This window comes from Podarcis tiliguerta, assembly GCF_965153285.1.
Source record: "Podarcis tiliguerta genome assembly, chromosome: 16".
NCBI lineage: Eukaryota > Metazoa > Chordata > Lepidosauria > Squamata > Lacertidae > Podarcis > Podarcis tiliguerta.
Window position 1 is genome coordinate 5146277 of NC_139549.1, and position 24590 is coordinate 5170866.

Genomic DNA, 24590 nt, shown 5'->3' on the forward strand with positions numbered 1-24590 from the left:
CGGCATCGTGCCACAGCTGTGTCAAACACTACCGGTGCCAGGGCTGCAGAAACATGTTTTAGTATCTGTCTCCGAGGCTGGTGGTATAAACAAGGAGATAGAGAAACTGTTAAGACTTCTCTGTCCAGAGAAGGAAGTCCTAAGAGAACTGATCTGACGTTTCTTATCTTTGTAAAATTTCCCCTGTAGATGCACAGATTCCTCAGTGCCACTTCAGATATACGTGGGTCCTGGATACACTGGCGTTGCTGCTGCTTCCCCTAAACTTCCTTTGGATTCGATTCTACCCTTCCGACTCCTAAACGTCATCAGGAATCACATCCGAGGAAAAACTTAAAGGAGGACAACATGTCGCTTTATGCGGAAGGAATTCCACAGGATTATTAGGAGGCTTTATATAATATCCTAGGGGGTGGTCAGAAGTTAGACCAGCGTATAACTGAATATATTTACACGTTGTCTGTATCTCGATTGCCCAGGCTGCAAAGTGCAATGCTGGAAGTTGAAGCAAACAAATAAACGTCATTTTCACATGCTGCAGGACGGCTATGGAATCGTTCCCCCTTTCAGGAATTTTAGCCGTGTGTGTCCAGGGTTGCAGCAAGAGAGGCTTAGCATTACAAGGATTCCTCAGGTGGTGTTATAGGAATTCTAAGGTCATCTGTGTGTGTGTGTGTGTGTGTGTGTGTGTGTGTGTGTATATATATATATATATATATCTCTCACGTTCATAAATGTACAAGGCAAGCACATACGTAAATATATAAACCACGTGTCTGAAATAGTACAGGAGAGCAACCCTGAAGCCATTTTGACTCTTCTCTGCAGTTGATGAAGGAAATGGGAAAACCTCCCCATTATCTCTTTGTTCACAAATCCTGTCTTAAAGGGTGCATTGGTGTATGAATAGGGTGAGCCTGTGACCTGGATTCAGGAACTGAGTATTTCCTCTTTGCATTTACGTTTCTCAGGAAAACTGCGTTTTCACAATAAAATAAAGAATTTTATTATTCACTGTTTTTACTTTATTATATTTTTTTATCCCACCTTTTCCTCCAACGAGCCCAAGGTGGTGTGCCTGTCAGGGATGATTTTGCTGTGTTTCCTACTTTGGAGGGGTCCTTTTCAAACCCTACGGCTCTAGGATTCTATCAACGTCCCAATTTGCGCTTCGCCGTGCAATTCACCCGCTGTGCCTTTAAACCTTGCCCCGCTCATTTATCGCTCGGATTTCTGCATTCAAAAGTCTGGCGGAAACAGAGGCCTGAGTTCGAATCCTTCCTCCAGAAGTTTAGGCCAAAATCGTCAGGGCGGAGTAGTTCCCAGGCAGAGAGGACCAGAAGGAGGCAAAAGCAAACTGACAACAGTTTTCTACCTCTCAGCAGCCTGTGACCAAGATGAGCAAGCAAGAGATGCTATCACTTGCACAGCAGGTTATCAGAAGAAGCCACAATAATTGCCTTAACGCATCTCAGAGGGTGAAGGGGCCCGAGGCTGTTTGACCACATTTGTTACGGTCAGGGTCCAAACACCGTTTGTGGTCTTTGGGGCTGAGCCAGTCTTGCTGCACTCGGGGCTTTTCTGCTCACAGGAAAGGGCGTGGAGCCGCTGTCAGTGCTGCTAAAGTCTTCCCTGGCTTAGGCTCACAAGAAGCGGCCTTAAACTAGGGTTACCAGATTTTATCCAATGAATCCAGGGACACTTTTTTATTTTTTGAAGCTGAGTAGCAACAGGGAGTCACTAGTGGGGATGGTGAGGTAAAAGACCCTGGGCCCAAGCACACATGCATATTGTATAGAGGTGCAAAGCCCTTCTTTCGCACCCTGTGAAACCTAAATGCGCGGAGTTTTTTTAAAAAATGAGCAACAGCCGCCTGCCCGCAACTCCCGAGCCTCCCCCGATCAGTCAAAGCAAAGTCTCAGTCTCAGTCAGTTTTATTGCACATAGCCAAAGGCTGCCACAATGTACACAGAATTATTTGACAATTAAAAGAAGCGGACACGGAGCAATGGATCCAAACTACAAGAAAGAAGATTCCATCTAAACATTAGGAAGAACTTCCTGACAGTAAGAGCTGTTCGACAGTGGAATTTGCTGCCAAGGAGTGTGGTGGAGTCTTCTTCTTTGGAGGTCTTTAAGCAGAGGCTTGACAACCATATGTCAGGAGTGCTCTGATGGTGTTTCCTGCTTGGCAGGGGGTTGGACTCGATGGCCCTTGTGGTCTCTTCCAACTCTATGATTCTATGATTCTATGAAAAGAAAATATACTGAATTGGTAAAAAAAGACTTAAAACATTTATATTATTAAAACATTACGTACTCTAAACAAAGCTATAAAAGTACCCCAATGTACAAATAAAAACATTAAACAATAAAATTCATAAGCTAAAATCATCACATGGTCACTAATGTTAAAAACAATATCAATTAATACAGTGTGCAATTTATACTCAGAGTTTGGTGACAAAGATAGAGCATAGCCTGAGGTAGATAGATAGGATCAAATAAATTCATCTCCTTTACAGTTAATGGCTACCTTGGCTATATAATTTGCTCTAATTTTCCTAGCAGCAGTTGCAAAAAGTGCTACCCGCCAGGTCACATACTTATCTGTGTCTGCAAAGAGATATAACATCATATCAAGGGGGTTCTGGCCAAGGGACCCTGTCATTATAGGTACCAAAAATCTTTTTCTTGCATCATTATATAACGGACAGTGCAAGATATAATGCATAAGGTCCTCTACTTCAGAACATCCCCTAATGCAAACACGTTCGTTTTTTGGTATGCCTCTATGTCTCCCATCTCTATAAGCAGAGCTTATTGCATTTAGTCGTAGCTCTGTAAAAGCTTTTCGAAGCTGTGCAAAAGTCAATTCATTAAAATAAGATATGTGTTCATTGACCTCTCTAAGTTTAAAATACAATGGGGCGCATGTAGATGTGCACAGTCAAAGCAAAGGGGGAAGGGGGCAGGAGATTGGGGGAGGCTTGGGAGTCATAGGCGCACTGCGCGCCATTGCCCAGTTTTAAAAAAACTCTGCACATTTATATTTCACAGGGTGCCAAAGAAGGGCTTTACACCTTTGCCTGGAAGAGAAACCGCATACCTTGCGCCCCTCCTGGGCAATGGCATGCCACCTGCCCGCGACTCATGTGCCTTCCCTGATCTCCTGCCCCCTTCCCCCCTTGACCTGTACCACTGGACGTGCCCTTTTGGCAGTGGCGGCGGCAGCAGCAGTCAGCAGCCTGGAGCCAGCCTGGTAGCGCAGTTGGCTCTGGCTGGCATCAGGAGCTGCTTGCTGCCGTGGCGCCCGCCATTTTTCCTCGCCGGAAATCCCCATGTGATTTATCTTGTGCACAACACTAAATGGAGGTTTCTGGGGATAAGGCAGTTGCTATTCCACTGAGTCACAGCCTCCCTGACAGAGCCAGGATTTCTGTCTTGCTCTAGGGAAAAGGGAGCTCTACACACACACACAGAAGGAACTTGGGCCATTTTGAGATGCTTAAAAATGAGGGTCTGGACATAAGCAATATAGCTAATATTGTACTACGAACCTTACTGTACGCTTGTGAAACATGGACTACTTATAAACACCATCTCCAACTCCTCAAAATATTCCATCAACGGGGTCTCTGAAAATTTTTACACATCACTTGGGAAGACGAACTAATACCAGCGTACTGGAAGAAGCAAAGATCACCAGTGTTGAAGCAATGAATCTTCAACATCAACTTCGTTGAACTGGTTGTGCTGTGCGGATGCCTGATGATCATCTTCCAAAGCAACTACTCTATTCCGAACTTAAAAATGGAAAGTGTCATACTGGTGGTCAACAAAAGAGGTTTAAAGACTGTCTCAAGGCAAATCTAAAAAAATGTAGTATAAACACTGACAACTGGGAAACACTGGCTTGCGAACGCTCCAGTTGGAGAACAGCCTTTACCAAGGGTGTCATGGGCTTTGAAGACACTCGAACTCAGGACGCGAGGGAGAAACGTGCCAAGAGGAAGGCACGCTTGGCAAACCTTCACCGTGATCAACTCCAGCCCGGAAACCAATGTCCCCACTGTGGAAGGACGTGTGGATCCAGAATTGGCCTCCACAGTCACTAACGGACTCATTGTTAAAACTGTGTTTATGGAAGACAATCTTACTTGGCTATGAGTGATCACCAGAGAAGGGGAAAAATATTTAATACAATCATCTATGTTCAGCAAGTTGAAAGATATCAAAGTTGGGTTGGACTAGGCGGCCCTTTGGGATTGCCCTTTGGGAACTCTATGAAAGTCTCAGTTTTGGTTTTCATTCTTCATCGCTCCAGTTTGATCTGGATTTCATTTGCTGCAGCGTAGCTCTGCGTACTCTGTCTGGAAGGGGAAGGAAGCAGAGCAGTTATAGGGCGCTCATATGTTGTAAAAGTTGATTTCCCACATCTGTAAAATGAAACGAACTTTTGATGTTTTAACTAGAATGTTTATCTCTTTTGCATGAATGGGTATTGGGGGAAAATGGTAATTTTTGAAAAAACAAAAAACTTTTTAGTTACCTTGGGGAGTTTCTACCAGAAAGTTACTTACAGAGAAGGATATATTCAAAGTAGAGTATTGTTGTTGTTGTTGTTTAGTCATTCAGTCGTGTCCGACTCTTCGTGACCCCATGGACCAGAGCACGCCAGGCACTCCTGTCTTCCACTGCCACCCGCAGTTTGGTCAGATTCATGTTTGTAGCTTCGAGAACACTGTCTAACCATCTCGTCCTCTGTCGTCCCCTTCTCCTTGTGCCCTCCATCTTTTCCAACATCAGGGTCTTTTCCAGGGAGTCTTCTCTTCTCATGAGGTGGCCAAAGTATTGGAGCCTCAGCTTCACGATCTGTCCTTCCAGTGAGCACTCAGGGCTGATTTCCTTAAGAATGGATGGATCCCCTTCATGGATCACTGCCTTGCCGTGGCGAAGGGGCTTGAAGAACTCAGAGAAGCTATGAACTATGCCGTGCAGGGCACCCAAGATGAACAGGTCATAGTGGAGAGTTTTGACCAAACGTGATCCACCTGGAGCAGGAACCGGCAAGCCACTCCAGTATCCCTGCCAAGAAAGTAGAGTATTACAGTCTAGTAAAAGTGTTTATAGTCACTGGCAGACTACAGTAGTACCTCGGGTTAAGTAATTAATTCGTTCCTGAGGTCCGTTCTTAACCTGAAACTGTTCTTAACCTGAAGCACCACTTTAGCTAATGGGGCCTCCTGCGGCTGCCGTAGCACAATTTCTGTTCTCATCCTGAAGCAAAGTTCTTAACCTGAAGCATTATTTCTGGGTTAGCGGAGTCTGTAACCTGAAGCGTATATAACCTGTATAAGCATTTTTGCCAGCTCACCTGTCCCGTTCCTCACTTTAGCATTTGTTGAATATCAAAGGGCTAATAATGATGATGGTTATGTTAATTAATAATAATTTGTATCCAAGAGAATTCTACTCCAAGTAGTCTGAACCGCAACCACCCTTAATCACTACCCATCATCAATAAACATTTCCTGGTCAGCTTGCAAACCACATTTCAACTCTCTTTCAGTTCAGGAAAGCTTCAATGCCTGGTCACCTGGATACCATTTCCTCTCACCGCAGGCAATCATTCACAAGCCTTTTCACATTCAAAAATCCTCATTCAAATGCAACCCACACTTCTGTACTACCTAGGGTTGACATATTTCAGAAAATCTGGACAGAAGAGTTCACTTTTTTTTGCAAAATAATAAAAAAGAGGTTTTACAGCTATTTTTTCCAGAAATCACCAGAATTGCCACTACCGGCATGGTCTCTCTGTGTGTCTGCCTATCTGCCTCCTGGGTTGTCCAAAATTAGGACTGGTTCCTTCCAAACCCTCCTGCAAAATACAGGAACACAGATCTTTCTGAAATGTCAGTATGCAAAGCCAGAGTTTACCTGTGGGATCTCCCTCATAGGTATTTGGTTTCCTGGTTTCTCTGCATTCCCTGTGAGGAAGGAAAAAAGAAGGGACGTTCTATTGGTCTACTCAGAAGCTGCTCCCAGCTCCCAGTGTGCCTCACGCACTTCATGGCCCCTTGAATAACGACCACAGTTCATCTTACAAAACGATTACCTGTGTGAAGAAGTTTTCTGAAGAATAGGGCCGAGAGCGGGATCAGGAGGATGACGGCGATAACGCAGGGCACCCCAAAATATAGTATGGAGACGCAGTTCTCTGTCAATGAGAAGGAGAGGGAAATAGGTCAGCAACTAGACCGGCCATTGGCAGAGAACAGTGTTAAGCAAAGACTCTCCATTTCATAGAATCACAGAACTGCAGAGCTGGAAGTTACCCGTGAGGTCATCTAGACCAACCCCCAGCAATGCAGGAATCTCAACTAAAGCATTCAAAATAATGTCCTCTTAGCTACCTAAAAGCAACAAGACTGGGGTGCTGCCTGTCCTGGGATGACCAGAGGAAACATTAGGAAACCGGGGTTGCCATGCGCCTGGATTTTCCCAGACAATTTTGGGGTCTTCCTAAACAACTTTCGGGAGGCCCTGGTTTTTTACTTTTTGAAATATGGCAACCCTGTAAACAGACGTCTCCTCTCTGTTTTCTGAGCAGACTCACCACCAAAATGATGATGATGATGATGATGATAATTTATTATGTATACCCCGTCACTCTGGGCAGCTTCTAACAGAATATTAAAATACAATAATTTATTAAGCATTAAAAGCTTAATTCCGTGATTTATCCGTGTTGCTCAGAAAATTGAGACAACCCCACTAGGTTAAAGGTGGGGAACATCAGGCCTCTGTGGTGGAGAGCAGTCCAGAATCAGAACCTGGGAGAGGGGGGAGGCCAAGAGGCAGAGATGAGGCAGGCTGGCGAAGAAATCTGCCCTTCCTGCTGCAACAATCTCCCTTCCCCGCTGGTCTCCCAGGATCAGGAGAGGTATGAAGCGGGAAAAGCAAAGGCAGGCACTCTGGCATAGTCTCAGATTGCTTGGGGAGGACTTGTAGAAGGAGGAAGCTTAGGCAGCCGTGGGAAGGCAGGGACCTTCAGCCTCGGCAACTGCCTCATGGGGGCAAGACCTGCAGAGAAGCGTTGCTGTGCTCACAAGGCCTGGCACTCCTGAGGAGACCTTGTCTCTTCTACTAAAGAGTTAACTTCACTTAACGCCGTGTGATTTATTGCTGGCCCACTTCTACTAAGGAGTTAACTTCACTTAACGCCGTGTGATTTATTGCTGGCCCACTTCTACTAAGGAGTTAACTTCACTTAACGCCGTGTGATTTATTGCTGGCGGATAGATGCATCTACAGCAGCTGGAATGGATATGGGACCAGTGGCATTGCCTCCTCCTGCTTGCCTGGATCGAGGATGGAGAGGGGTGTGCCTGCATCTGTGTCAAGGATGGGGATCTTTGGTCCTCCAAATGCTTCTCAACCAGAATCCCCAATCTCCCTGGCCCTTCACATGCTTTCCAGGGGTGATGAGAGCTCAGCAACATCAGGAGAGGCAAAGGTTTCTCACACCTGGATGAAAGAGAAACCTCTGTCTGGTGGGATGAAGATTCCCGTACAAAAGTCAGGGTCATATCTGTTCCCTGCTTCTCCCCCTCTTTGCTTTCGCCTGACACTCTCTCCTGCCCCATTGAAGAGCTTATTCAGTGCAAATCTACCTGGGCTGGTTGACACTGTGTTTATACCTGCTGGAGAACCAACATTTCTCTTCTCTGAACAGGTATCAGGCACCTGTGTTGGAGTAATCAGCTTCACACTCCAGATACTGAAGTCTCCATTTCCGTTTGCCATGGTAATGTAATTCTGGTCCTGAGATATTTCCCCACTCGTATTCCAGGCGTTGAAATCCCCCTTGGGGTCAGCATCAAAGAAGACACAGGGGAGGGGGGCGGCGTGGTTCAACTGAGCCTGCTCTGAGGAGGGTGGCACAACGACAAAAAGACTTCGCCTCGAAGCACCTGAAAGAATGTTGAGAAAAATAGTCTTAAGTGCCGCTCCAATCTCTGAGTGGATTTCAGGCATTCCAGGCTGAAATATACTCAGAGTCGAGTGTGGATTTCATGCTCTTTATTCAGCTCATAGTGGTGAGGAGGAATGGAAGTTCCCCCAGAATGTCTGCTTTATATACATTTTTTACACAATGGGCCCCACGTGATTGGCTAATTCTGGGATTCACCTGTAGGCCAATCAGGTTGTGGATTCACTTCCACCTGGAGCTGGACCAGCACTGGTATTATTCATCATCACACCTTTTATTGGCTTCACATACAAACATCCATTGTAAATTACAGACGTCTGTAATGTGTTTCTGCGACAAAAAACCAAATAAAGATATTTAGCCACTAATTTGGTGAGCTCCTGATCATTCCCCAGTAATAGAAAATGTATGACCTCCAATTCTGGTTTCCATTTGGGGATGCAGAGTTGATTTAGAAGCTGATGGCGGAGATCAGCATATAGTTTACATTTAAGAACCATGTGAGTAAGGGTTTCCACCAGGTGGTCTTCACATGGGCAAGTTCTTTCTCCTTCCACCCTGCCTGAGAACCTTCCCCCAAGGAGGTTTGATGGATTTGAATTAAACCTGGCCAGAGAAAATGCCCTTCTTTCTTGAGGGATAAGCAGAAATTCAAGATAATTATAATTAGTTTCATGTGCCTAAGAAAGTTGAAAGTAAAGAGGGGAACTTACCTGGCAGGGGAGACGCCTTGATCATTGGTATTATTAATTTACACCACAAATGTAGGACCGTGGGTCTTTGGCAACGGTCAGTTTCATGCATTTTAACGGCAGGCATGCTTATTCTAAAACCATGACTTGAGGCATCCAAACAAAGCTTTACTTAATGCCCTAGCTAAGGTGGAATATTCATAGCATACTTTTCTTTTTTTGCTTCAAAAATGGGAATGTAAGAACACGAAGATTCGGATTTGAATAAGCTATAAAAAACTAAGCTATAAATGCAGTGGCATTTTACAAGACGGACTCTTGTAAAACGGACTCTTTATTTTTTAAAAGACCTCCTACAGTTTCATCCCATCTCATTGCACCTGTGTAAATGAAGAAAACGAGAAAGAGAGCAGCCAGTGCTGTTTTGTTTTATTTTCATTCGTTTTAACTTAATTTTTACTGGAGACCTTTTTTCTCCAACCTTATGCGAGATAGAATGATGAAATACCTACCTCTGTGGGGCTGCTCTGAGGTGGGGGGAGATTTAAGGCGCTGCTACCGAAGCTTACGAAACGTTTTCACCGTATAGCTTTACCAAACAAAAGCAGTAATTCGTATTCCCCTCAGAAGTACACATACATGTATATTAGTTGCCTAAAGTCTAGCTGAATTTCCTCAGAACAGAGTTCTAAAAATGAGTGCCTTCGAACACGGCATTTTAGACACTATTCATCAGTCAGCTTTTCTTGCTTCAACTGCAAAATCTCAGACCAAAAGGATCCAACGTCGGCAACGGCAACCAGGCGAGATATTTACAATAATATCTAAGGGTTGTAATTTCTATGTTCACTGAATTTGATGGACCTAAATTGGCTGCATCCAGTGTCCTGAACAGGCCTACTCTGAGTAAGACTGATGGTGGATACCCAGAAATAAATCTCACTGTGTTCAGCGGGGCTTTCTGCCAAGCAAGTGTGTTTAGGGTTTTCAGCCTAAAAACCAAAACCAATATAAAGATACAATCTGCTGAGATCAAGTCTTTTAGCTTTCAAAGATGCTTACTGCAGAGTGACAAATGGAGAAACAAAAAATATGCATTCAATGCTGATTGGTTTACATTTATTTATTTTATGAACCGTCACCTGGAGGAACCTAGACAAAAACCCATCAACTCAGATATCTTTTAGTCGTAGTTATTTGACTTAACATGATGCAGTTGTTTTCTCCCTTGCAGACATCCTGACTGTATTTTGCTTTGTAGCTGATGAGCAATTCCCATTATTTGTTCAGGTAGGTAGCTGTGTTGGTGTGACGCCGTCGAAATAAACAAATAAATTAAAAATTGTCTAGTAGCACCTTAGAGACCAGTTAAGTTTGTCCAGTAGCTTTCGTGTGTGCTACTGGACAATTTTTTAATTTCTCCATTATTCGTTGTTTGCATTGTTTCATGTTATTCTTAATAAAAATCATATTGTAGCTAATAAAGATACGTACTCGGCAGATACAATAGAACGAGCCCAAGGAAGTGTGAGAGAGACATCTTCTGGTCCTCTTCAGGTGCTGAACTTGAAAACAGGCCTGCTGGTTCAATGACTTTCTCCTCCAGCCTAGTGCTGCGTGTGACGTACGTCTCTCAATTTCCTGCCAATTTCCGTGGGTTAGAAAGTCAAAGGTTGGGAAACGAAAGCCGCCTCTGACTTGCACAGGGTCCCCCACACAAGACTCACAGGGGCAGACTTCAGCACCTTTGCTTTGAAGCCACAGAAGCAGGGAGATTTTGGAAAAAAAGAGGAGAACCTATTTCACCTGCAACTTCTGGGGGATTGAGAGGAATGCGGCAAATATGCTTTCAGCATGCAGGAAGATGAGCTCAGGATAGAGTACCACATAATGGTTCAAGTGATGCATAAATTTTAGGGAAGAAAATTGGGGGGGGGGTCACCATTTTCCACAAAGCATAGGAATACCATTTACTGTATTTTTTGCTCTATAAGACCCACTTTTTCCCTCCTAAAAAGTAAGGGGAAATGTGTGCGTGTCTTATGGAGCGAATGCAGGCTGCGCAGCTATCCCAGAAGCCAGAACAGTGAGAGGAGTCACTGCTTTCGCTGCGCAGTGATCCCTCTTGCAGTTCTGGCTTCTGGGATTCAGAATATTGTTTTCTTGTTTTCTTCCTCCAAAAACTAGGTGCATCTTATGGTCTGGTGCGTCTTATAGGGCGAAAAATACAGTAATGATTTTGATCTGCACAGGCATATTTAAAGCATAAATTTCCCAAGCTGGTTTACCTACACAAACATACACCAACGTGTGATAAATGAAGGGGTAAACAAGCCAAATTTTCTGAGAGGAAAAATATTTGTTTTTGTTGTATAGTCGTTTAGTCAAATAGAAGGGGAAGAAATGGAGGCAGTGAGAGATTTTACGGTACTTTCTTGGGCTCCATGATCACTGCAGATGGTGACAGCGGTCATGAAATTAAAAGACGCCTGCTTCTTGGGAGAAAAGCAATGACAAACCTAGACAGCATCTTAAAAAGCAGAGACATCACCTTGCCAACAAATGTCCGTATAGTTAAAGCTATGGTTTTCCCAGTAGTGATGTATGGAAGTGAGAGCTGGACCATAAAGAAGGCTGAACACCAAAGAATTGATGCTTTTGAATTCTGGTGCTGGAGGAGACTCTTGAGAGTCCCATATGATGAAATATAAAGCAGATTTAAACCAATGCATGTGGCAGTTCATAACATTCATCAAAAGTCATCTGATTCACCGTCAACACGCTGATAATCAATGATCAAATTGGTACCCAGGAATGCCTAACTGTGTTTCAAGGCAGCCAGAAGCTGTTCCTAGTGGTCAATTCCTCATCATGTCTAATGTCAGGGCTGGGCTTAGATGACACAGAAGACCTGTTCCTTCAGACGCCTGCCTATTTTCGCCTCATCAGGTTCCTTCAGGAGGAAAATATCATCTTCATCTTCATTATCATCCAAGCTGAAACTTGTAGCACGATAAGGTACAGACAACTGTATTTTAATATTTTGTTGGAAGCCGCCCAGAGTGGCTGGGGAAACCCAGCCAGATGGGCAGGGTATAAATAATAAATTCTATTCTATTCTATAAGAATTCCCAAGACGGAAGCAGAAATAAGCAAAGGCCTACCTGCAATTTGGCCTCTTTTTATTTCATGTACAAATCAAAGCAGCACACTTCAAAGGTACAGGCCTCAGGATAAATATTCAGTGACGAGATTTAATTTCGGTGTCAACAATGCTGGCAATAACCTTTTGATTTCCCTTTGGCTTTCTCCATACTATACCTTTAAAAAAAAACAGAAACAGAAAAACATGCTCATGAATAACATCATAGATTTCTAGAGCTGGGATCCCAGGGGCCATCTAGTCCAACCCCGGCAATGCAGGAATGACAGCGAAGCTAATGAGGTTAATGTCATGTTATAATACTTCCAAGAACTGTTCCACATTTCCTTTCCCATTCCTTATTTGCCTTCGTCCTTTAAAAAAGGGGTTCTATGATTCTATGGTTCTATTATCTGTGCATCTAAATCATAAAATAATAATTAAAAAACTTTCATAGCCTTGCTAGTGCTTAGAGGTCTCCAATACTGAGAGGGACATTTGTGGGCTGCCCAGGACTGATTCTGCCCCAGTCCGCTCCCTCGATGGCACGCCCACAAGGAGGTGGGTCCTCTGCAAGAAGCTGGCATCAAGTTAGACCTTCTCACTGTAGCTGCTGCACACCCGATGTGGGTTTTGAGCTTCTGGCAGCTGCGTCTTTCAACAATGCTGTGGGCTGCGTACATCGTTCTGGCCTCCACAGGTAACCTTTCTTCTGCTCCTTCTACCAAACTCTTAACACTTCAAGCATGAGAAAGTCAGTGGGTTGTATATTTATGCGCTCTGAGAGTTTCTCCACACTCAGCTCAGGCAAAATACTTTCTCCTTCAGTCTTATTTCTTGGACTTCAGTTGCAGGACAGTGTAGGGATTCTCTCTTTTTTAAAAAGATTTTTATTGATACAGCAAGAAAAAAACACAAATACCAAATTACACACAGGAATAACTATAGACACATAATTTTCTTAGCAAACATTAAAACATATATTGGTCTTAACACTAAAGACCCAACCTCCCGTCTATTCCATATTTCGATTTCATAATACTTATTGCCAATACACACTATTATCATAATTAAACTTATTCTTAATATATCTAATTTCTTATATCTACCTTGCAACTATTACTGAAGCTCCTTGAATGCTGCAACAGAATTTAAACTACTATATTTATTTATCAGATATTCTTTGAAAACCTCCCATTTTGAAACAAATTCCTGTTTTGGTTTAGTCTTTATTTTTTCTGATAGACCATCTAATTTGGCAAATTCTGTTAGCTTTTGGATCCAATCCTGTATAGAGGGGATTTCATTACTCTTCCATTTTGCCGCGATCAGAACTCTGCCGCCGTCACATATAAAAAGATACCCTTCCTCTTTTGTGGAATATCCAAATCTGTTATTCCCAGGAGGTAGGCCTCTGGTTTTTTATTGAAAGAGATCTTTAGCATTTTTGGCAGTTCTGCATGGATACTCTCCCAGAATACCTGTATTTTCCAGTGTAGGGATTCTCAAACAGTGTGATGTCTCCTTCAACGTCTTCTTGCAAGAAAAGCCAGAGCGAGAAACGGCAACCGTAAACCGTGGTCTTTCTCCTCCACAGTGATTCCAGCACACTTGCAGATCCTGAATCCGACTTGGCGGTTCCTGTTCGTGGATATTGGGAAGACAGCACAGATCTCATGCACTTCTGTAAATTATATTGAAGACAATGCATTATCATTCAGCTGGTACAAAAGAAGAGAACACGGAATGCCGATTTTAATCAAGAGCTGTGATGTTAGAAAACCCGGAGAGAGATTTGCTTGCAAAATTAATCCTCACCGTCGAAATGCCATACTGGAGATCCTTCATGTGCAGAGGTCTGATTCTGCCCAATATTTCTGTGCCCAAGCATCTCCTAGTGGCTTGCATTTCAGCACTGCAACATCTTCACTGATTGTTGGAGGTAAGAGATCAGGGCTGACGGAGCTTTGCTGCTGTGTGTTAAAGGCACCAGGGTCTGAATTCAAGCAGAGTCAAATAAGGGCCAGTTCTCAGGATCATCCCATTCACTGCAGGCAAGACCCTTGCTGAATTTTAGCCCCTGCTTTCATGTAAGGAGGTGGCATGGCCCCCCTGCCAGGCTGCAACCACATTTGGGTGGATCGGTAGCTTATTGAGTTCAGTAAGTTGATGTTGCCCTCCAGAGCAAGCAAGTTTTGAAATGTTCTTCCTCTCAAGGAAACTTTCCCCATGTTGTGGGGCTTGTGGGCTAAGAGGTTCCTAGGCATGCGCCCCTGTGCATTGTAAAACATTCCAGGCTGTGGGGTTTCCAATGCGCAGTCCTTATGAACCAACACCTGAGTCTTGTCTCAAAATGAGCACTGCATGGGAAATGTGTTTGGTGACAGTGATCTGTCTTTTAAGGACATTGATCTGGAGTTAAAGGCAAAGGGACCCCTGACCATTAGGTCCAGTTGTGGCCGACTCTGGGGTTGCGGCGCTCATCTCGCTTTACTGGCCAAGGGAGCCGGCGTACAGCTTCTGGGTCATGTGGCCAGCATGACTAAGCCGCTTCTGGCAAACCAGAGCAGCGCACGGAAATGCCATTTACTTTCCCGCTGGAGCTGTACCTATTTATCTACTTGCATTTTGACATGCTTTCAAACTGCTAGGTTGGCAGGAGCAGGGACCGAGCAATGGGAGCTCACCCCGTTGCAGGGATTCAAACCGCCGACCTTCTGATCGGCAAGTCCTAGGCTCTGTGGTTTAACCCACAGCGCCACCCACGTCCCATGATCTGGAGTTACTAAGCATCTTTTCTGAGAAGTCTCGCACAAGCTTCCTTTGAAACCCCCACCATTTCCTGGCATAAAAGCCCAACACCAGGATGAAATTCTGAAGCCTTTGTTATCCATAGGTGGTCCTCCTTGCCGTACTCTCTTTGGAGATTGTTCTTACTGTGCCCCTTGCTTTGTTTTCCTCTTCAGACAGTTATACTCCAAGCACCCGGGTGATGCTTTTGCAGCCCTCTAACCAAGACCCAGCTTCCCGGTTCAAGAACCAACTTGTTTGTGTGGTCCATGGCGTGTCCAACTTAGTCCAGGTGTCCTGGGACGGCCCGGGAGGTCTTCAGCAAGAGGGCCAGACCCTTTTGGTGAAAAACAGCAGTGGGTCGTTATCCTTCGTCAGTGTCCTTCACCTCCCCATGGAATTACAAAACACTGGGGGAAACATCACCTGTGCAGTCAAGTTCAACTCTTCCAGCACCAGCGTGAAGAAAACTGCTGTGTTCAACGCAGGTGAGTGAATCTTTTCTTCCTGCCATAAGAATATCAGGCTGCCTTTTTCACCAGCGTCGCTTATGGAAGGTCTTGTTTCCATCGTGAATTTTAACCAAAAAACCCCCCTACATTGATAATACCACTGATTGCCCTTTTCCGCTTTTAGCGATGTCCAGAGTTTTACAAAACTTGCTCAATTCCTCAAAGGCTCTTGAATATTCATGCCCCCAAAATGCTTGCTTTTTCCTGACTGGTTAGTAATACACAGGGCTAGAGTCTGTGTGATTTGTGCTTGTATTTTTGTTGCTTTTTTATTTCACATATGTTGCATTTTATTGTGTGACAATCTGAATTCAAATTGCACGTGTCAAACTGTACATGCGAAAAACCACCTGAAGGAAAGTCCGTGGATAATAGTTTGGTTGCTCCTTATTAGTGAAAAGTAATATACAGACTGAGTTGCGTTAGGAGAAATTTGCCCTAAAACGGTGCTGAATATTCATGTGGGCTTTAAGGGGAAAAAATAATTGCAATCTGATGTGGAAATGTGAACTGGACTTAAAAGACTGAAATTGCCATGTTGTCAGTGGTGACTTGTCACAATGCCTGTCTCTCTGTTAGAAGAATTTTAAGGTCTTAGATACAGAATAAACATTCATAAATGCACGCATATCTAAATAGATGAACCATGTGTCTGAAATAGTACAGGAGAGCAATCCTGAAGCCATTTTGACTCTCCCAATGACCTCACATATTCCTCTGCTGTAAGGGAGGCAAATGGGGAAAGGCTTCCCATTGTCTTTTTGCTTGCAAATCCTGTCTTAAGGGAGCATTTGTGTATGAATAGAGTGAGCTTGTGATCTGGATTCAGGAACTAAAGTATTTACCTTCACAAAAGAATGGCCAGGCTGCCTGGGTAATGCAATCAGTGACCATTATCAGGTATCTTGGCAGACAGGATTTCTGCCTCCTTCTGTGATGTACGTATGATGTTTTAGGGGGCTGGTCTTGGGCTACAGGGTGGGCAATTTCAAGAGTCTATATAGGGCTTGCACACCATTGTTCAGGGTTCTCCTCCCTCCTGCGTGTGGTGAGTGGGGACCCTGTTGCAATAGTTCCTTGAACAAAGATCAGGCTTACTAGCCGCTTTGCTTCTCAATATACAGTGGTACCTCGGGTTACATATGCTTCAGGTTATAGAGGCTTCAGGTTACAGACTCCGCTAACCCAGAAATATTACCTTGGGTTAAGAACTTTCCTTCAGGATGAGAACAGAAATCGTGCTCCAGCGGCAGCAGGAGGCCCCATTAGCTAAAGTGGTGCTTCAGGTTAAGAACAGTTTCAGGTTAAGAACGGACCTCCAGAACGAATTCAGTTCTTAACCCGAGGTACCACTGTATTCTGGTTGGCCTCTGTTATTTTCTCCTACTGATAGGGAACCTTAGAAGGACTCTGTACGGGCTCTGGAATACCCCATAAGGGAAAAGGAACAGGTTTCTTTCCTTATAGCATCTCCTCCCCCTTTCGGAGGCAGAATCCCTCTGAATAACACCAGTTGATCACAAGTAGTGCAAGTGCTGTTGTGCTCGGGTTCTGCTTTTGGACTTCCATCGGGGATCTGGTTAGCCACTTTGAGAAGAGGAGGCTGGGCTAAGTGGACCTGATTCAACTCAAGATGAATTTTAACAGGGAGAAATGTAAAGCATTGCACTTGGGCAAAAAAAATGAGAGGCACAAATACAAGATGGGTGACACCTGGCTTGAGAGCGGTACATGTGAAAAGGATCTAGGAGTCTTGGTTGACCACAAACTTGACATGAGCCAACAGTGTGACGCGGCAGCTAAAAAAGCCAATGCAATTCTGGGCTGCATCAATAGGAGTATAGCATCTAGATCAAGGGAAGTAATAGTGCCACTGTATTATGCTCTGGTCAGACCTCACCTGGAGTACTGTGTCCAGTTCTGGGCACCACAGTTCAAGAAGGACACTGACAAACTGGAACATGTCCAGAGGAGGGCAACCAAAATGGTCAAAGGCCTGGAAACGATGCCTTATGAGGAACGGCTAAGGGAGCTGGGCATGTTTAGCCTGGAGAAGAGGAGGTTAAGGGGTGATATGATAGCCATGTTCAAATATATAAAAGGATGTCACATAGAGGAGGGAGAAAGGTTGTTTTCTGCTGCTCCAGAGAAGCGGACATGGAGCAATGGATCCAAACTACAAGAAAGAATATTCCACCTAAACATTAGGAAGAACTTCCTGACAGTAAGAGCTGTTCGACAGTGGAATTTGCTGCCAAGGAGTGTGGTGGAGTCTCCTTCTTTGGAGGTCTTTAAGCAGAGGCTTGACAACCATATGTCAGGAGTGCTCTGATGGTGTTTCCTGCTTGGCAGGGGGTTGGACTCGATGACCCTTGTGGTCTCTTCCAACTCTATGATTCTATGATTCTAACTCTGAGGCTACCCTTAGGTTCTTACGGAGCCTCCAGGTCCAGGGGTAGTCTATCTGGATTTCAAGGTTCTTAGGGCCATTTGGCCACTGTGGGAACAGAATGATGGACTAGATCAGGCCAGGCTCTCCTTATGTCCTTCTCTAGTCTTTTGCCAAAAACAGCATTTCCTGAGTAAGCAAATCTTTTCCCCCTCTCTCTCTTCTTTCTAAAGCTTCGTTGACAGAAGGCGACGCAAAGTGCCTAACCCACAAAGTGTCCTTGGCTGTCGTTGCAGGATTGGCATCACTGCTCATCTTCCTGAGTTTCCTTTGGGTCCGATTTGGCCTTCCCTGGCTAGGTAATATGGGGGGACGCACCCCGGGCCAGAGGGGGGGGGGGTGGAATCACATGAACAATATCCCCTATTCAAGTAGGTGGCCGTGTTGGTCTGCCGTAGTCAAAATAAATTAAAACAATTCTATAAAAAGATAGTTGAAAAGACTCTTCTTCAAAACCTAAAAACGCCCTGAAAAGAATCAAGTCTTCAAAAAAGTTATAGGATCTAAGAAAGTCTTTAAAAGAATCCTTCTGAAAGAATTTAAAAATTATAAAGTCGCACCCTAGAGACTAACTGAGTTGTTTTCAATATAAGCCTTTGTGTGCATGCACACGTCTTCAGATGCACTGAAAACATAGCCCCTATGTCAGTTTCTCCTTATGCAGAGGGCAAAAATGAATTTCTCCGCTTGAAGTGGACAAGACAGGCTCTGCTCCCCCTGATTTATTTTATATTTTAGTTAGCAAGATTTGTGCATGTTGCTTAATGAACAAAAAAGGGTTTTACACAAATGTTGAAAACAAGCAGACATACAAACTGAACAAAAAAAAAATAGACAAAATCAGCCATTTTCCTCATCACAAAACGTTGGACCAAGTCCTACTCAGAGTAGTCCTATTGAAATAAACAAACCTGATTTTAAAAATGCATACATCAGTGAAAGAAAACGTACAGAGATGCATTATGGTCGGGGAGATTGTTTGCAAAGAAGTGTATATTAGTAAAAAGCACATCCCGAAAGTGCTTATTAGGAAAAATTTGCACTAAAATGCTGATGAGTCTTCATGTTTTTTTTAAATATAATTTTAAAAAATGCAAATTGCTGCAGAAATGTGGAGAAATGACTTTAATGTTGGGAAAATGAGGGACTTAGAGAGCGGAAATTTACAGATTTGCCCATCAGGCTCAAATATGGAATGTAGAAGGATGTGGGCAGCCCTCATATTTATGGGTTGCCGCATTTCCTATGTGTCTTATTATTCATTTTTTGCTCCTCAAGGTTCCCACACCAAGATCTCCGAGCCCCCATCTTCAGGGATAACTGAGGTAGGAACTCTTTTAAATATATATACATATATAGGTTTTGAGATGCTCTAGGTTTTGAGACGTACACAGTCTCAGGTGTACAATCTGGGCACACAACTGATAAGAATGAGGGATAAAATCAGCTCAGTTTGCATGCTATCAAATCCACCCGTTTTGAATCCTTTGAAATTTTGCACTCATCCGAATTTTGCATTGCATTTCTCCATCCAAGCAACAGTCACAAAAATGAATATATTAGGGGGAGATGTGCCTGAAAATGAACAAATCTGTGAACGTAATGCACAAAAATATACTATATCCTGTATTTTTTGCTCCATAAGGCTGACTTTTTCCCTCCTGAAAAGTAAGGGGAAATGTGTGTGCGTCTTATGGAGCGAATGCAGGCTGTGCAGCTATCCCAGAAGCCAGAACAGCAAGAGGGATTGCTGCTTTCACTGCGCAGCGATCCCTCTTGCTGTTCTGGCTTCTGGGATTCAGAATATTTTTTTTCTTGTTTTCCTCCTCCATAAACTAGGTGCGTCTTGTGGTCTGGTGCGTCTTATAGAGCGAAAAATACGGTACTTGCAAAAAACATGTCCACGAGTCTTGTCCCCATGAGGTCTGGCTGCTTCTCACATGGGATATAAAGGTGTTGAATTTAAGCCGTCAATCAACTAACATCCCTCTCCTCCAAATTTCATAACAGGATGGGATTTGCTACGCCCAACTGGACTTCCAAGCAAAGACCCAAGATGAGAGGAAGAGAAGACTAGGAGCGCAAGGGAAGAAATCCAAAACTTTGAAGGACCTTTGAGAAGCACCAGTTGCTAGACTCTGATTTGGGAGGATTTAAAAAAAAAAAAAAAATATTTAATGGATTTGTTGCCTCCGTTGTGCCAAACGTTAGTTGCTAGACTCCGATTTGAGAAGACGGTGTTTTCTTTCCACCTTAATCGTGAAAGGCTACATTGCTTGCGACAAAAACTCTGAGCCACTTCTGCTGTGCGTTTGTGGCTTATTCACACCAGATAGGGGAATTGTACATGTGGCGGCAGGAAGGTTGGTCAACCATTCTGAGTCAGAGGGAGGTAAGAGAAGTTTTGCATCGAACAAATAACACAAGAGAAGGATGAGAAGAGTCGGGTTTGCTTAGATGGGGGAGTCGCCAGCTTTCAGAATCTGGCTGCTCACTCCCGATCGAGGTGGAACACATTGTAGGGTTGCCAACTCTCCGCCCCGCAAGGCTCCTCTGCCTTAAGCAGCATAGCCAGAAGCAGAAATCCCACTGGAGATGCATTGCTGATGGCTGAGTGTCTGCCTTCCCCTTGTCTGGGAGCCTTGCAAGGGAAATAGTTGGCGTCCCTGGCTGCAGGAGAAAATGTAGTCTTTAGCTGGCCTGGTGTGAAACAGAGTAGGACTGGGGAGCATGTAAAGGTAAAGGTAAAGGGACCCCTGACCATTAGGTCCAGTCGTGACCGACTCTGGGGTTGCGGCGCTCATCTCGCTTTATTGGCCGAGGGAGCCAGCATACAGCTTCCGGGTCATGTGGCCAGCATGACTAAGCCGCTTCTGGTGAACCAGAGGAGCACACGGAAAGGCCGTTTACCTTCCCACCAGAGCGGTACCTATTTATCTACTTGTACTTTGACGTGCTTTTGAACTGCTAGGTTGGCAGGAGCAGGGACCGAGCAACGGGAGCTCACCCCGTCGCCGGGATTCGAACCACCGACCTTCTGATCGGCAAGTCCTAGGCTCTGTGGTTTAACCCACAGTGCCACCTGCATCCCCAGTGAGCATGTAACAGACTGGCAAAAGAGGGGAGTTCAGCAGGTACAGCTGTACCTGTAAAAGATGCTCATTCTGGCATCAGCCTGATTCATGCAAAGACATTTTTTGAGGGTTGGTGGAAAGATATCTGCCACTCTCAACGGCAAGCCCTGTAACCAAGTGGATGGAAAACAATAAACCTTCTAAATTGGCCGGCAGTCTGTTTCTTTACCAGTTTCGCAGTGTTTATAGGTTGACCTATTACAGGGCAGCTCCTATCAAGAAATAAAATTGCTTAAAGCTGATTGGAAAAATGAGAAATGAACAGAATTCGAAACTCAGCGATCAGGCCATTCCCTAGTCAACAAGACAAGGTTGGTTGTTTTTTCCTGTATTCAACATTGCCTGCAATTTTATAGATTGCAGGTTATTTGATGCTTTTGGTATTCGTCTGGATTGCCTTCAGATGATAATTTATTGTGTGTTTCCATTTTTTTATGCAAGGTGTTTGGGAAGCTATTATTATTGTTGTTGTTGTTGTTGTTGTTAATCATCAGAGCTTCCCCCCCCCCTTCAGCCAGAGCTCACTGGAGCTCAGCTTTGCCACCTCTCAAGTGGACACCATTGCCATTCTAAGAGAAGAAGGGAGAAGTTCGTGGTGAGCTCTGGCACCTCATTTTCTAGAAAAATAGCACTGATGGTGATTACATTTTCTTGCAGGAATTTATGTATAGGTTGGGGGGGGGGGTTGCCCCTCCAGCAGATATCATGCACATGCAGCCCACTACCAAAACCAGCACAATCGCTTTTGTGACTTGTCCCCACAAAACACTTCATCACAGTTTCTTCCTATCTATTCAAAGGGCCTTTGCTGCACGATACCAAATGTAAGAATTCGCTGATAATTGTTTCTATGTACTGGCTCACAGGGAAAATATCAGAAATTCATATAGACATGTGAGCTCAGCTCCTCAGCAGCCCCTCTGCCTGAGTGATAATCCCTGGCATCCTGATACCTGAGTGCCAGACAGGTAGCCATTCCAGAAATAACAAACCCAGATGAAGACAAAAGGGTGTGATTAACTTGGCTGGAAAACAGAGAAATGTAAATATCTCTTTTGTTACACTTGATGGGTATTTGGTGGAGGGCAAGGAGAACCACGGGGCAGGGTCCAGGATGCTCAGATTACGGCCACCAGACCTCCCCTCTCATGATGTAATAGTGATGTATGAGTGTAGTTTGGGGGGTTGTAACATGGGGATTAGCAGCTAATAAAAGTTTGGGGGCTCTTTTGTTTGGGGCTTCCATCTTGTTCCACCGTGTGGCAGGTGGGAGTCCTGTCGCAACAGTCTTCAATAAAGACCAAGCCTACTGGCTGCTGTTTTGCTCTGGTATTCCTGGCTGGTATCCTTGTTTTTTTTTGTCCAAGGGAGCCCTCAGATTTCTCCATTAACAATTTACATCCCCTCTTTCCTTCAAGAGGTCCAAGGTGGTGTACACCATTCTTCTCCTCCCTCCCCTTTCATATCCCTCACAACAACCCTGTGAGGTAGGTTAGCTTGAGTGTCTGGCTCTCAAGATCACACCCAGTGAGTTTCATGGCCCTGTGAGAGGATTTGAACCCTGGTTTGTCCCAGACTAGGAACCAGAGTACCATAAGAAGAGCCTGCTAAAGGTAAAGGTAAAGGTACCCCTGCCCGTACGGGCCAGTCGTGTCCGACTCTAGGGTTGTGCGCCCATCTCACACAAGAGGCCAGGGGCCAGCGCTGTCCAGAGACACTTCCGGGTCACGTGGCCAGCATGACGAAGCTGCTCTGGCGAGCCAGCGCAGCACACGGAACGCCGTTTACCTTCCCGCCAGTAAGCGGTCCCTATTTATCTACTTGCACCCGGGGGTGCTTTCGAACTGCTAGGTTGGCAGGCGCTGGGACCGAACAATGGGAGCGCACCCCGCCGTGGGGATTCGAACCGCCGACCTTTCGAGCGGCAAGCCCTAGGCGCTGAGGTTTTACTCACAGCGCCACCCACGTCCCAAGAAGAGCCTGCTAGATCACGCCAATGGCCCATCTATTCCAGCATCTATTCCACCCAGATGGCAGAAGTTCAGCTGAACTAACTGTCCTTCTGGCATCAACATAAAGTCACCATCATGATAGATCCTTTGGCTGGCCCTGTTCATGGATGCACAGAGAAAAGAAAGTGGAAACACAGAGTTCTAGGTGGCTCTTTGCGGTCCAGCTCTGGGTGACGCTGACCGCAGAGACGTCATGGGTCCCTGCTTACGAACCTCGGTTAGAGGCGCCTTCATTTTTTAAAAAAGCCAAGCGCCCGCCTGACTCAATCTTTCTGCTCTTTTGGTTTTCTGCCCTTCTTGGTTTTGACACCCCCGAGCCCGTGTTCTTCACTTGCTAAAACAATAAAAACAGGAAGCTTCTGCAAAAGTTTGTGTGGCTTTGGCCTGGCCCCTCTTTAGAGCTGCGACACTTCAGGTGTGAGGAGAATTGCCTCTCTCGCCTCGCCTCCGGCAGCCAGGCCTGACAAGGCTCCCAGTGCCCCGGCGTTGTAAGGACAATGAGCAAATAAATTCAGGTGGGCGTCCCGAGAGAAAAAGGCAGGGCAGGGGGGGAAAGACCCCTCAGGCTTACGGATAAGAGGAAACTGCCCTTTTGGTTTCACTCCGGCTGGATCTAGATGCATCAAAGAAACGATTCAGTTAAACGCGGTGCAGGCTTTGTATGAGAAATCATGTTGGCAAAAACGGGACTCCACAGCGCCATCTGGTGTCACAGTGTAATAATGCATAATATACAATGCAAGAATTTTAAGGTCTCAAATATATAAATTAAATGTACAAAGCAAACACGTACATAAATACATAAACCACATGTCTGAAACAGTACAGAAAGACAGTCCTGAAACCATTTTGACTCTCCCAAACTGACCAAATGTTTCTCTGCAAGGAGGGAAGAACTGGGGGAAAAAACTCCCCATTGTCTCTGTGCTCACAAATCGTGCCTTAAGGGCACATTTAAGGTGTGAACAGGGTGAACCTGTGACTTGGATTCAGGAATTAAGTAGTTATAATGACAAAAGAGTGGCCAAAACCCAGATAATGCAATCAGGTAACTTGCCAGGCAGGAGATAAACAACACACTCAGGATTCTGTTTTAGACTGCCCCCTGTGATGTATGTATGATGTTTCTGGGGGTGGTCTGGAGTTTGAGGGTGGGCAATTCCACAGCATCTTAAAAAGCAGAAACATTACCTTGCTGACAAAGATCTGTATAGTTAGTGATGGAGGTAAGTGAGAGCGGGACTACAAAGAAGGTTGATCGCCAAAGAATGGATGCTTTTGAATTCTGGTGCTGGAGGAGACTCTGGAGAGTCCCATGGACTGCAAGAAGATCAAACCTATCCATTATAAACAAAATCAGCCCTGAGTGCTCACTGGAAGGACAGATCCTGAAGCTGAGGCTCCAAGACTTTGGCCACCTCCTGAGAAGAGAAGACTCCCTGGAAAAGACCTTGATGTGGGGAAAGATGGAGGGCACAAGGAGAGGTGGACGACAGAGGACGAGATGGTTGGACAGTGTTCTCGAAGCTACCAGCATGAGTTTGACCAAACTGTGGGAGCCAGTGGAGGACAGGAGTGCCTGGCGTGCTCTGGTCCAGGGGGTCACGAAGCGTCAGACACAACTAAACGACTAAACAACAACAACATATAAGGGCAGGCACACCTTTGTTCTGGGTTCCTCCTCCTTTCCTGCATGTGAGGGGAGCACCCTGTTGCAACAGTTCAATAAAGATCAGGCTTACTGCTTTGCTTCTCAATATTCTCTGCTTGGCCTCTGTTATTTTCTCTGACCAATGGAGAACCTGCAAAAGGACTCTATAAGGGCTCTTGTGTACCCCGTAATGAAATAAGGGCAGATTT

General features: G+C 44.8%; 4 protein-coding genes across 4 annotated transcripts in view; 3 read left to right on the forward strand and 1 right to left on the reverse strand.

Annotated features, from left to right (window-relative positions):
• Nucleotides 1-650, forward strand: part of LOC310666218 (uncharacterized protein) — a 13722-nt gene extending 13072 nt beyond the window's left edge. The window contains exon 4 of the mRNA XM_083416909.1: nt 190-650. Coding sequence (XP_083273035.1) covers nt 190-302 — 113 coding nt within the window. The 3' untranslated portion in view covers nt 303-650. The remainder of the gene's footprint in view (nt 1-189) is intronic.
• LOC310666157 (uncharacterized protein) overlaps nt 1-22110 on the forward strand; it is a 27156-nt gene extending 5046 nt beyond the window's left edge. Inside the window, exons 3-7 of the mRNA XM_083416823.1 lie at nt 13431-13775; nt 14800-15111; nt 17758-17883; nt 18863-18909; nt 19595-22110. Of these exons, the coding sequence (XP_083272949.1) occupies nt 13580-13775; nt 14800-15111; nt 17758-17883; nt 18863-18909; nt 19595-19702 (789 nt within the window). The 5' untranslated portion in view covers nt 13431-13579 and the 3' untranslated portion in view covers nt 19703-22110. The remainder of the gene's footprint in view (nt 1-13430; nt 13776-14799; nt 15112-17757; nt 17884-18862; nt 18910-19594) is intronic.
• Nucleotides 1-24590, forward strand: part of LOC310666130 (intelectin-like protein) — an 814635-nt gene that overhangs the window by 219825 nt on the left and 570220 nt on the right. The window lies entirely within an intron of this gene.
• Nucleotides 4178-8192, reverse strand: LOC310665980 (uncharacterized protein). Its single transcript, XM_083416391.1, has 4 exons — nt 7707-8192; nt 6122-6223; nt 5944-5993; nt 4178-4373 (listed from the first exon to the last, which is right to left on the reverse strand). The coding sequence occupies exons 1-4, from the start codon at nt 8041-8043 to the stop codon at nt 4341-4343; spliced, it is 522 nt and encodes a 173-aa protein (XP_083272517.1). The 5' UTR covers nt 8044-8192; the 3' UTR covers nt 4178-4340.

What these genes read in the sequence shown, in the direction of transcription:
- LOC310665980 (XM_083416391.1), bottom strand. Translation starts at nt 8,043, where the DNA reads ATGCCTGAAATCCACTCAGAGATTGGAGCGGCACTTAAGACTATTTTT. An exon ending in AAATGTTGGTTCTCCAGCAG is followed by an intron (nt 6,224 to 7,706) that starts GTATAAACACAG and finishes TCTCATTGACAG; the next exon opens with AGAACTGCGTCTCCATACTA. An exon ending in CTATGAGGGAGATCCCACAG is followed by an intron (nt 4,374 to 5,943) that starts GTAAACTCTGGC and finishes TTCCCCTTCCAG; the next exon opens with ACAGAGTACGCAGAGCTACG.